At 43.9% G+C, this 13,183-nt stretch overlaps 3 protein-coding genes across 3 annotated transcripts; all 3 read right to left on the bottom strand.

The window, feature by feature from the left end:
* Positions 1 to 629: 629 nt before the first annotated feature.
* On the bottom strand, positions 630 to 1,424 carry LOC133535978 (histone H2B-like). The gene has a single exon (XM_061876093.1). The coding sequence runs from the start codon at positions 1,411 to 1,413 to the stop codon at positions 1,039 to 1,041; it is 375 nt and encodes a 124-aa protein (XP_061732077.1). The 5' UTR covers positions 1,414 to 1,424; the 3' UTR covers positions 630 to 1,038.
* Positions 1,425 to 5,080: 3,656 nt separating this feature from the next.
* LOC133535979 (histone H4) lies at positions 5,081 to 6,641 on the bottom strand. The gene has a single exon (XM_061876094.1). It carries the CDS (start codon positions 6,337 to 6,339, stop codon positions 6,028 to 6,030), a length of 312 nt encoding a protein of 103 aa, XP_061732078.1. The 5' UTR covers positions 6,340 to 6,641; the 3' UTR covers positions 5,081 to 6,027.
* A 1,260-nt stretch (positions 6,642 to 7,901) lies between these two features.
* On the bottom strand, positions 7,902 to 8,802 carry LOC133535977 (histone H2A-like). The gene has a single exon (XM_061876092.1). It carries the CDS (start codon positions 8,775 to 8,777, stop codon positions 8,394 to 8,396), a length of 384 nt encoding a protein of 127 aa, XP_061732076.1. The 5' UTR covers positions 8,778 to 8,802; the 3' UTR covers positions 7,902 to 8,393.
* Positions 8,803 to 13,183: the final 4,381 nt, after the last annotated feature.

Consider the following 13,183-nt stretch of genomic DNA (forward strand, 5'->3'; position numbering starts at 1 on the left):
GCTTCTTTTCTTTCTCCTATGTCCCCCCTTCCCTTGTGGAGGGGGTCCGGTCCGATAACCATGGATGAAGTACTGGCTGTCCAGAGTCGAGACCCAGGATGGACCGCTCGTCGGGACCCAGGATGGACCGCTCGCCTGTATCGGTTGGGGACATCTCTACGCTGCTGATCCGCTTGAGATGGTTTCCTGTGGATGGGACTCTCGCTGCTGTCTTGGAGCCACTATGGATTGAACTTTCACAGTATCATGTTGGACCCGCTCGACATCCATTGCTTTCGGTCCCCTAGAGGGGGGGGGTTGCCCACATCTGAGGTCCTCTCCAAGGTTTCTCATAGTCAGCATTGTCGCTGGCGTCCCACTGAATGTGAATTCTCCCTGCCCACTGGGTGTGAGTTTTCCTTGCCCTTTTGTGGGTTCTTCCGAGGATGTTGTAGTCGTAATGGTTTGTGCAGTCCTTTGAGACATTTGTGATTTGGGGCTATATAAATAAACATTGATTGATTGATTGATTGATATTGCAAAAGTATCGAAATACATTTTGGTACCGGTACCAAAATACTGGTATCGGGACGACACTGGTTCGACGCGCTTTTGTTCATGTGGGAGAATATTCCAATAAATGTGCACTACACACTACTTTTGAATTCATTATTGGGCTTTGTGTATACAATGCAGTTAATGGCGATTAATCAGAGAAATAGTGCGATTAACTTTGATTAAAATGTCAATGTTACCCAGCCCTAATATAGACATGTTTCCATTGAATTCGTTTTTATTTACTGCTATGTAAATAATATGGCGCTCATATTACTAGTTTCATTTCAATGTTCTTATCAAATATAATTCTTAGTAAGCGCCATCAATACTTTAATAAATTATGTCCCATTAAATGATGTACGGCTCCTTTGTGTGGAAGGAAACGCGTCCTCCATGTTAGACACAAAATGGCCACCACGACGCCCGCAGCAGGAGATGACGCTTTAGAAGGAGTGGGTGGCTCTTAAAAGAACCTTTGGTTTGAGGAGATGGCGGGGATCTTTACTTTGAGCTGGTGTACTTGGTGACGGCCTTGGTGCCCTCAGAGACGGCGTGCTTGGCCAGCTCGCCGGGAAGAAGGAGGCGCACGGCGGTCTGGATCTCCCTGGACGTGATGGTGGATCTCTTGTTGTATTGAGCCAGGCGGGCGGACTCGGAGGCGATGCGCTCGAAGATGTCGTTGACGAAGGAGTTCATGATGCTCATGGCCTTGGACGAGATGCCGGTGTCGGGGTGCACTTGCTTCAGCACCTTGTACACGTAGATGGCGTAGCTCTCCTTCCTTCCCTTTCGGCGCTTGCCTTTGCCCTTGCCGGGGGCTTTGGTGACGGCTTTCTTGGAGCCCTTCTTGGGCGCGGTCTTCGCTGGCTCAGGCATTGCGGGCGGAGGCGGGTCGAGAGTGTCAAAGCAGGCGAGAAGCCGCTGTTGATATAAACAAGTTCATGCAAATGTAGCTGCGCCAGCGCTTGTGTTTGATTGGCTGAGACATCTCAGACGTGCTCAAATAGCTGCGCCGTTGGGGATCACGTGATCTCTTTGTTTCAACGCCAAGGAGCAAAACGAACGAAAAGATACTTATAATTCATACAAACGGCAATGTGTTGTTTAATAAATGGAGTTTTAGCCTCATTTTGGCGTGCTTTAAAAGCCCTACACGCCATTGTTTTAGTTTCTTCCATTTTCTTACTAATTTTACTAACTCAATCAATCAATCAATTTTTATTTATATAGCCCCAAATCACAAATGTCTCAAAGGACTGCACAAATCATTACGACTACACCATCCTCGGAAGAACCCACAAAAGGGCAAGGAAAACTCACACCCAGTGGGCAGGGAGAATTCACATTCAGTGGGACGCCAGCGACAATGCTGACTATGAGAAACCTTGGAGAGGACCTCAGATGTGGGCAACCCCCCCCCTCTAGGGGACCGAAAGCAATGGATGTCGAGCGGGTCTAACATGATACTGTGAAAGTTCAATCCATAGTGGCTCCAAGACAGCAGTGAGAGTCCCGTCCACAGGAAACCATCTCAAGCGGATCAGCAGCGTAGAGATGTCCCCAACCGATACAGGCGAGCGGTCCATCCTGGGTCCCGACGAGCGGTCCATCCTGGGTCTCGACTCTGGACAGTCAGTACTTCATCCATGGTCATCGGACCGGACCCCCTCCACAAGGGAGGGGGGGACATAGGAGAAAGAAAAGAAGCGGCAGATCAACTGGTCTAAAAAGGAGGTCTATTTAAAGGCTAGAGTATACAGATGAGTTTTAAGATGAGACTTAAATGCTTCTACTGAGGTAGCATCTCGAAAACTGTCTGTTTTCAAAACTGTTGGATACAGAGAACATCCATCCATTCATTTCCTACCGCTTATTCCCTTTTGGGGTCGCTGGCTATCTCAGCTACAATCGGGCGGAAGGCGGTGTACACCCTGGACAAGTCACCACCTCATCTCAGGGCCAACACAGATAGACAACATTCACACTCACATTCACACACTAGGGCCCATTTAATGTTGCCAATCAACCTATCCCCAGGTGCGTTTTTTTGGAAGTGGGTGGAAGCCGGAGTACCCGGAGAGAACCCACGCATTCACGGGGAGAACATGCAAACTCCACACAGAAAGATCCCGAGCAGCACCTTCGTATTGTGAGGCAGACGCACTAACCCCTCTACCACCGCGAAGCCCAGAGAACATCCATCCATCCATTTCCTACCGCTTATTCCCTTTTGGGGTTGCGGGGGGGCGCTGGCGCCTGTCTCAGCTACAATCGGGCGGAAGGCGGGGTACACCCTGGACAAGTCACCACCTCATCTCAGGGCCAACACAGATAGACAGACAACATTCACACTCACATTCACACACTAGGGACCATTTAGTGTTGCCAATCAACCTATCCCCAGGAAGTGGGAGGAAGCCGGAGTACCCGGAGAGAACCCACGCATTCATGGGGAGAACATGCAAACTCCACGCAGAAAGATCCTGAGCAGCACCTTCGTATTGTGAGGCAGACGCACTAACCCCTCTGCCACCGTGAAGCCCAGAGAACATACAAACCTTTTATTTATTGAATCAAAAATACTGAAATTCCACGACATAGTGAATTTGCAAACAGCTAAAATATAACCTGCTAGCCAGGAATATACAATTATTCAAAAAAAAAAAAGAGGAGGAATATAATGTTAGAGAAAAATGTAATTTAAAATATTTGTACGCACGTACAACACTTAAGACCTTCAGTATATCTGTACGTGGAATTAAATGATGGAATGGATTAAGCAGAGCAATTTTGAGATATCGTAATCATTGAGCTCTTGTATCAATGATTTCAGTTGCTTTCGGTCCCCTAGAGGGGGGGGCTTGGCCACATCTGAGGTCCTCTCCAAGGTTTCTCATAGTCAGCATTGTCACTGGCGTCCCACTGGATGTGAATTCTCCCTGCCCACTGGGTGTGAGTTTTCCTTACCCTTTTGTGGGTTCTTCCGAGGATGTTGTAGTCGTAATGATTTGTGCAGTCCTTTGAGACATTTGTGATTTGGGGCTATATAAATAAACATTGATTGATTGAAAGGTGGGGAACTACTTTTCCTTCCGCCCAGATAAATTAGTCATGTGCAAGCCAAAATGAGTCACTAAGGACATTTAAACAGTTTGTTTAAGTGCATCCTTTTATTGGAATATATTTGGAGACACGACAGCAGGATTTAGCCCACAAACATGTTTTCTCCGACCCGCAAGATGAGTTTGCCAAGTATAAAAATAAGCCGGAATTTTTGAATAAAATAAACTACTGTTTATTGAATATCACAATAGCAAGTATTTGTGTCCTCTGTCTCTAAGGGGGCGGAGCTATGTGCCCTGACAAGATAAAGGACTGGGGACACATTATGTGGGCGCACAGAAATATGGTGAAATTATTTGTATCCCCCTTTAACTTCGTGTGCGATTAATTAAATAAACCCAAATTCACATGACCGATACGCGAACTGTGTCGTACTGATGACTGAACGCCAAACTGGGTTTATAAGGAAGTGCATTTGTCAACAAGATGCTGCTGCCAACAGAATCGCCGCACTTGTCATTTATCGTCGTCGGAGTGGGAATATTTTGATCATATATCAGAAATAAAGGTATTTGTGTTCATTTCCTTGTCGTTTCATCAAAGTTTCCACTTGATCTGTTACTAAAGGTGTAACGGTACGTGTATTTGTATTGAACCGTTTCGGTTCAGTACTGGGGTGTTTCTAAGCTAAAGTCTTAACAAGCTGCTTTGCTTCTTCTGCCTCTGTCTCAGCGCCCAGCATTGTCGCACCCACACAACCATCTGATTGGTTACATTAAAAAGCAGGAACAGCCAATCAACAGTGTGTATTCAGAGCGCATGTAAAACAAAAACTCGGAGGAAAAACGGGAGGAACTGGCTCATCGAGAAGAGCCAGATGAGATGGCTTGGGCATCTGGTCAGGATGCCACCCGAACGCCTCCCTAGAGATGTGTTTAAGGCACGTCCAACCGGTAGGAGGCCATGAGGAGGACCCAGGACACGTTGGGAAGACTGGGAAGGCCTGGGAACGCCTCGGGATCCTCCAGGAAGAGCTAGACGAAGTGGCTGGGGAGAGGGAAGTCTGGGCTTCCCTGCTTAGGCTGTTGCCCCCGTGACCCGACCTTGGATAAGCGGAAGATGATGGATGGATGATGTAATAAAAATTTTTTAAAAATCCCAATCCACAAGCATCCTCATTCACAACACGTTCTCTTAGATTTCCGTGTTATGATACATGTTCACATTATTTATTGACTGTATCTAAAAAAGATAAAAATATATTTTTATTTAAATGAAGATATGAAATAATCCTAAATGAAATACAATTATTTGGTTTATATCAGTGGTCCCCAACCACTGATATAAACCTGGTACTGGGCCGCAGAAGAATTTGTCATAAATTTTTATTAAAAAATTTTTTTTTAAAGTTTTTTTTATTTATTTATTAAATCAACATAAAAAACACAATATACACTTACAATTAGTGCACAAACCACAAAAACGTCCCTTTTTCATGACAAAGAAAGAAAAAAATAATAATAAAAATAAGGACAAATTATTAAGTGGATACAAAAAGGTTGGAGACCACTGGTTTATATTATTGTATATACTAGGTCACAAAATCAGTGTCAGTTGAGTCGGTCCATAGGTTGCCTTGTAGGGATTTTTAATGTCCAGCAGATGTCAGTATTCAGTGACAGTATCGACACAGTATCAATAGTTTTACAATGTGTCGAAACGCTTCATGAGTACTCAACCATCCTAGTCACGCTCGTTGTGTCCTTGGGCAAGGCACTTCACCCTTGCTCCTGATGGGACCTGGTGAGCGCCTTGCATGACAGCTCCCTCCATCAGTGTGCGAATGTGTGTGTGAATGTGGAAATGGTGTCAAAGCGCTTTGGGCTCCTTAAAAAGGGGTAGAAAAGTGCTATACAAGTACAACCACTAATGGTTACCCTGTCGAGTTTTACACACATTTACAGACTATAATTATTATAATTAAAACAATTTTTTTGGACCATTAAGGTAAAGTTGTGTAATTGAGTGCAGAACAAGCAGACATTAAATGCATTCGTTATGACGATACCCAGTCTTGGATTATCGATTGATATCATGTCTTTGTGAAATATCTTGTCTTGGTCTGTATATTGTACAGTATTTTGTATTTCTGTAGTGTTGTATATTGTACAGGATTGCTCTTTTTTTAATGGAGAGTAGTCTACTTATCCCACTGTTAGTTTTTTCCTATTATTACCTCATTTATTTTTACCCTATATTTGTTCTCACAACCGCAATTTAAATTGGATTCTTTAGTCCAGCTATATGTAAATATGACAAAATCTATTCTTCGCTGCGTAAAGTTTTAGTGAAAGAGAAGTGACTCTTAGGTGAAATGGTGGGTGGTCCTTAAAAGGACCTTTAATGGAGCCGGAAGTGATGGACGCTTTATCCTCCAAAGCCGTACAGAGTGCGACCCTGCCTCTTGAGCGCGTACACAACATCCATGGCGGTGACAGTCTTCCTCTTGGCGTGTTCGGTGTAGGTGACGGCGTCACGGATGACGTTCTCCAGGAACACTTTCAGTACGCCGCGGGTCTCCTCGTAGATCAACCCCGAGATACGCTTGACGCCGCCACGGCGGGCCAAGCGGCGGATGGCAGGCTTGGTGATTCCTTGGATGTTGTCACGCAGGACCTTGCGGTGACGCTTGGCGCCCCCCTTCCCCAGACCTTTGCCTCCCTTGCCTCGGCCAGACATGTTTGCTTGGAATAACAATAACGTTCTGATGTGTATCAATTCTTGTGTAGAGCCGTTTATTACATGACTGCGGACCTGAGAGAAGACAGGTTGGTGTGTAGAGTTCTAATGCATGACTGCGGACCTGAGAGAAGACATGTTGGTGTGTAGAGTTCTAATGCATGACTGCGGACCTGAGAGAAGACAGGTTGGTGTGTAGAATTCTATTGCATGACTGCGGACCTGAGAGAAGACAGGTCTTACTTGCTTTCTGGGCGGGGCTTCACGCCACTTGCCCCGACACAATGCTGTTCTTTGTTCCAATGCAAATCTATTTCAATTCGGGCAGAATTTGTGAAAATAAATGTATTTCCAACGTACTTTGGTCACATTTTAAATGTTTTTCTCTGGTACACAACCTTTTTTTTTTTTTTTTTTTTTTTTACCTGAACATGCTAAGAAAGTGTCTGGGTATGATAAACAATACACTGAAAACAACCATAATGAAACATATTTTGTAAAAGGCAAAATTCTCTGAGGTCAATCAAAACATGGAATTATGATACATTTTGTATTTGAAAAATCATGTCGCTGGGCTCCCCCCACTCACCACTGTGATTATACCTTGGCATACATACATACATACATACCTACCTACATATACTTATAAATATATATATATATATATATACACACACACACACACACACATATATATATACATATATATATACGTATCTGTGTAATATATATATATATATGTATATATATATATATATATATATATATATATGCATATATATATATATATATATGTACATATATATATACACACGTATGTATGTGTGTGTATTAGGGCTGCAACTACCAACTAATTTGATAATCGATTAATCTGTCGATTATTACATCGATTAATAATCGGATAAAAAAAGATACAAAATAGATTTCAATCCTTTCCAGTATTTTATTGGGAAAAAAAACCCCACATACTGTCACCATGTTCTTTCAACTTGCCAAATAAAATAAGGCAAATGTCACAAAAATGTTTTTTTTGTGTGTGTGTGTGTGTGTGTGTATATATATATGTATATATACACACAGTATATATATATACACACACACCAATGTGTGTATATATACACACACACGTGTGTGTGTATATATATGTATACACAAACACATGTGTGTATATATATATATGTACACACACGTATGTGTGTAAATCTATAAACATGTATACACACAAATGTATACACACACATATATGTATACACACACACGTGTGTAGATCTATAAACATGTATACACACAAATGTATACACACACATATATATATACACACACACGTGTGTATATCTAGATATATATACACACACGTACATGTGTGTGTACATATATATATGTACACACACACACGTATGTGTGTAGATCTATAAACATGTATACACACAAATGCATGTGTGTGTATATATATATATATATACACACACACACGTATGTGTACATCTAGATATATATACACACGTACGTGTGTGTGTATTTATATCTATATATATATAGATATATATACACACACACACACACACACACACACCTATTTGTGTATATATACACACACGTGTGTATATAAATGTGTATATATATACACACACACACAAATGTGTATATATATACACACACACCTACTTGTGTGTATATATATGTAAACACACAAATGTGTGTTTATATATATATACACATACTCACACATACATACTTCTGTGTATTTATATATACATACACACACGTGTGTGTAAATATATATATATATATATATATATATACACATATACACGCACACACGTGTATATGTAGAAATAAACATACAAGTGTGTACATACATATGCAAGTGTATATACACACACACAAATATGCGTGTGTGTATATATATAGATGTAAATAAATCTATTGCACAATTAAACAATCACTAGTTAGTGAATCAAGAATCACAGATTAAGAGGACAAGTCTCTCCAGGTAAGAAGTGTGTGGCCCTTAAAAGAACCGTTAGAGGTGGAGGTGATTAGTGGACGCAGGATTACTTCTTGGCGGCCCTTTCCGCCTTCTTGGGCAGAAGCACAGCCTGGATGTTGGGCAACACGCCGCCCTGGGCGATGGTAACTCGGCCAAGAAGCTTGTTGAGCTCTTCGTCGTTGCGCACAGCCAGCTGGAGATGGCGGGGAATGATCCGGGTCTTCTTGTTGTCGCGGGCTGCGTTTCCCGCCAACTCCAGGATCTCGGCGGTCAGATACTCCAGCACCGCCGCCAGGTAGACGGGGGCGCCGGCACCGATGCGCTTGCCGTAGTGACCTTTCCGCAGCAGCCTGTGGACACGGCCCACTGGGAACTGTAGGCCGGCTCTAGATGACCTGGTCTTTGCCTTCGCTCTGGCTTTCGCTCCGGTTTTGCCACGACCAGACATATTCTCAGTTAGATGAAAGGTGTTGTTAAAATTACACTTACTCTCCAGGGAGGACAGCATTAAATATATACAACCTTATGCTGCTCGCTGATTGGTTAGCTCAGGCGGGCAAACGGTTGTCCAATCAGTGAACAGCAGTGACTGCGCCCCACAAACCAGCCTAAAGCCGTTAGAAATACTGGACTTACTTGGAATGTTTTCGGTTGTAATGCCATAAAAACAACAGCAGACTAATAATAGTATGAAGCCTGCAATTCACATAAATACGTTAATATAGTTCCCTTAAAACTATTTGCTGATTAACCACCACTACTCTATTTGTACACACGTGACGTCACTGGTTTATTAACGTCTGACTTGATATAACAGCAGGTGTGAACCGCTGTTATATCAACGAAAAGAGAAAAACAGCAGTGCTCCGTGAATAAAACAGGAAATACAACAAAATAAGAGCACTGAACCGGAAGTAAATACAAAAACACGAAAAACTAACAGAAATGAAGTGACAGATTGTCACAGGAAAGCCAAAAAAGGTAAACAAAATAACTATTCTATTGCTTTTACAAAAGAAAAATATCAAAATGGCATACTTTGATTTTTCAGTCTGTGGCCCTCAGTGGAAAAAGTTTGGACACCCCTGATTTAGGACCAAAACCCTTAAAAAAAGTAAAACACTAACATAAAATCTCCTTAGTGAGGAGAATGATCTTATCAGACAGAAAAGAAGCAAATATCAGCCTTATTTGAGATATTCCATCTTACTTAGACTCCATTGCAGTGTTGGAAGTGATTATATTTCAAATCTTGTTACATTGAAATGTTTGTCAGCAGCGGCAAGACGAGACCACCTGAGTGTCCGACGTCTTCAGAGGCTTGTTTGTGTCTTGGAGCCACAACAAAGTTGTTGGAGCACAAAAGGAGAGCGGGGCTAAGAGCACCCCTGGGTGCCACACTAAACACCTGGCGGCCTTTTGTCCGGCAGATAATGGCGGCGTGTCTTCCGCTCTGAATGGAGACATCTGTGATGCTGAAGGAAAGACACCTGCACGCGTCTTTCAGGACTCCTTTTTGCCCCCCAACAAGACACACAAGTCATGACGACATGTGACTTCCTCCAAGTCAAACTGCTCCTGAAGGCCACACGGCAGTTATGGCTGCCATCAGACAATAATTAGTGCATTTATGGATTTCATTATCGATTATATTCAATGTTTTAAGTAGAATGTCCATTTTGCAGTTAAAAATTTACATTTATAAAATTGTAGGATCCGCTGCCCGGCGGCGGGGCAAGATGACGGCAAGGAGGCGGAGAATGCGGCGGAGCAGAGAGGCGGGGCTTGCTGGGAACGACGCCGCCACAATTTGAATGAGGTGCGTGACACACACACCTGCACGCAATTAACTCATCTCCTCCTGCTGTATAAAAGAAGAGAAGCAGGAGAGATCCAAATGGATTGAACTTTCACAGTATCATGTTAGACCCGCTCGACGTCCATTGCTTTCCTCCTCTCCAAGGTTCTCATAGTCATCATTGTCACCGACGTCCCACTGGGTGTCAATCAATCAATCAATGTTTATTTATATAGCCCCAAATCACAAATGTCTCAAAGGACTGCACAAATCATTACGACTACGACATCCTCGGAAGAACCCACAAAAGGGCAAGGAAAACTCACACCCAGTGGGCAGGGAGAATTCACATCCAGTGGGACGCCAGTGACAATGCTGACTATGAGAAACCTTGGAGAGGACCTCAGATGTGGGCAACCCCCCCCCTCTAGGGGACCGAAAGCAATGGATGTCGAGCGGGTCTAACATGATACTGTGAAAGTTCAATCCATAGTGGCTCCAAGACAGCAGTGAGAGTCCCGTCCACAGGAAACCATCTCAAGCAGATCAGCAGCGTAGAGATGTCCCCAACCGATACAGGCGAGCGGTCCATCCTGGGTCTCGACTCTGGACAGTCAGTACTTCATCCATGGTCATCGGACCGGTCCCCCTCCACAAGGGAGGGGGGGACATAGGAGAAAGAAAAGAAGCGGCAGATCAACTGGTCTAAGAAGGAGGTCTATTTAAAGGCTAGAGTATACAGATGAGTTTTAAGGTGAGACTTAAATGCTTCTACTGAGGTAGCATCTCAAACTGTTACCGGGAGGGCATTCCAGAGTACTGGAGCCCGAACGGAAAACGCTCTATAGCCCGCAGGTGTGAGTTTTCCTTGCCCTTATGTGGGCCTACCGAGGATGTGGTAGTGGTTTGTGCAGCCCTTTGAGACACTAGTGATTTAGGGCTATATAAGTAAACATTGATTGATTGATTGAAAAAGCAGTTGGAGAGCCTGCAGGTGCGGATGAAGAGCGATCGGAGAGAGACTGAGCGCACGACGACGACGCGGCCGACTGAAGGAGAGCGAGGAGCGGACGGAAAGGCTGAAAAGCAACCTGGCAAGAGACGCGTTTATTGAAAAATAAAAGTCAAACCTGCTCGAAAACGTGTCTTTTCTTTGTGGTCTGCTGAACCCAAGCGATGGCGGCTTAAAGGGGAACAAGCTAAAGCGCTTAAAGGCGGTTTAGCTCGGTTGGTAGAGCGGCCGCGCCAGCAACTTGAGGGTTGCAGGTTCGATTCCCCCTTGTGCCACCCTAGTCACTGCCGTTGTGTCCTTGGGCAAGACACTTTACCCACCTGCTCCCAGTGCCACCCACACTGCTTTAAATGTAACTTAGATATTGGGTTTCACTATGTAAAGTGCTTTGAGTCACTAGAGAAAAAGTGCTATATAAATATAATTCACTTCACTTCACATTATCACAATTTCAAAAGGGTTAAAAAACCATACAAATCAGTTCCCAGTGGCTTGTTTTATTTTTCGAATTTTTTTTCTTCTAAATTTTACACGTCCCGGAATATCCCTAAAAAAAGCTTTAAAGTGCCATATTTATTATTTATTTATTACTCTACCAACCGGTTGGTAGAGTGGCTGTGCCAGCAACTTGAGGGTTGCAGGTTCGATTCCCGCTTCCGCCATCCTAGTCACTGCCGTTGTGTCCTTGGGCAAGACACTTTACCCACCTGCTCCCAGTGCCACCCACACTGGTTTAAATGTAACTTAGATATTGGGTTTCACTAGAAAAGCGCTATATAAATATAATTCACTTCACTTCACATTATCACAATTTCCATCCATCCATCCATTTTCTACCGCTTATTCCCTTTCGGGGTCGCGGGGGGCGCTGGCGCCTATCTCAACTACAATCGGGCGGAAGGCGGGATACACCCTGGACAAGTCGCCACCTCATCGCAGGGCCAACACAGATAGACAGACAACATTCACACTCACATTCACACACTAGGGACCATTTAGTGTTGCCAATCAACCTATCCCCAGGTGCATGTCTTTGGAAGTGGGAGGAAGCCGGAGTACCCGGAGGGAACCCACGCATTCACGGGGAGAACATGCAAACTCCACACAGAAAGATCCCGAGCCTGGATTTGAACCCAGGACTGCAGGAACTTCGTATTGTGAGGCAGACGCACTAACCCCTCTGCCACCGTGAAGCCCCTTATCACAATTTCAAAAGGGTTAAAAAACAATAAAAATCAGTTCCCAGTGGCTTGTTTTATTTTTCAAAGTTTTTTTCAAAATTTTACACCTCCCGGAATATCCCTGAAAAAAGCTATAAAATGCCTTATTTTCGCTATCTTCGAAACCACTATCCTGTTCCCTGTGACGTCACACAGTGCTGCCAACACAAACAAACATGGTGGTTACCACAGCAAGATATAGCGACATTAGCTGGGATTCAAACTCGGATTTCAGCGGCTTAAGTGATTCAACAGATTACGCATGTATTGAAACAGATGGTCGGAGTATGGAGGTAGATAGCGAAAACGAAATTGAAGAAAAATCAATCAATGTTTATTTATATAGCCTCAAATCACAAATGTCTCAAAGGACTGCACAAATCATTACGACTACAACATCCTCGGAAGAACCCACAAAAGGGCAAGGAAAACTCACACCCAGTGGGCAGGGAGAATTCACATCCAGTGGGACGCCAGTGACAATGCTGACTATGAGAAACCTTGGAGAGGACCTCAGATGTGGGCAACCCCCCCCCCTCTAGGGGACCGAAAGCAATGGATGTCGAGCGGGTCTAACATGATACTGTGAAAGTTCAATCCATAGTGGCTCCAAGACAGCAGTGAGAGTCCCGTCCACAGGAAACCATCTCAAGCGGAGGCGGATCAGCAGCGTAGAGATGTCCCCAATCGATACACAGGCGAGCAGTCCATCCTGGGTCCCGACTCTGGACAGCCAGTACTTCATCCATGGTCATCGGACCGGACCCCCTCCATAAGGGAGGGGGGGACATAGGAGAAAAAAGTTTTAGATCATCTGGTCTAAA

Source organism: Nerophis ophidion, linkage group LG17 (genome assembly GCF_033978795.1).
Source record: "Nerophis ophidion isolate RoL-2023_Sa linkage group LG17, RoL_Noph_v1.0, whole genome shotgun sequence".
Taxonomy (NCBI): Eukaryota; Metazoa; Chordata; class Actinopteri; order Syngnathiformes; family Syngnathidae; genus Nerophis; species Nerophis ophidion.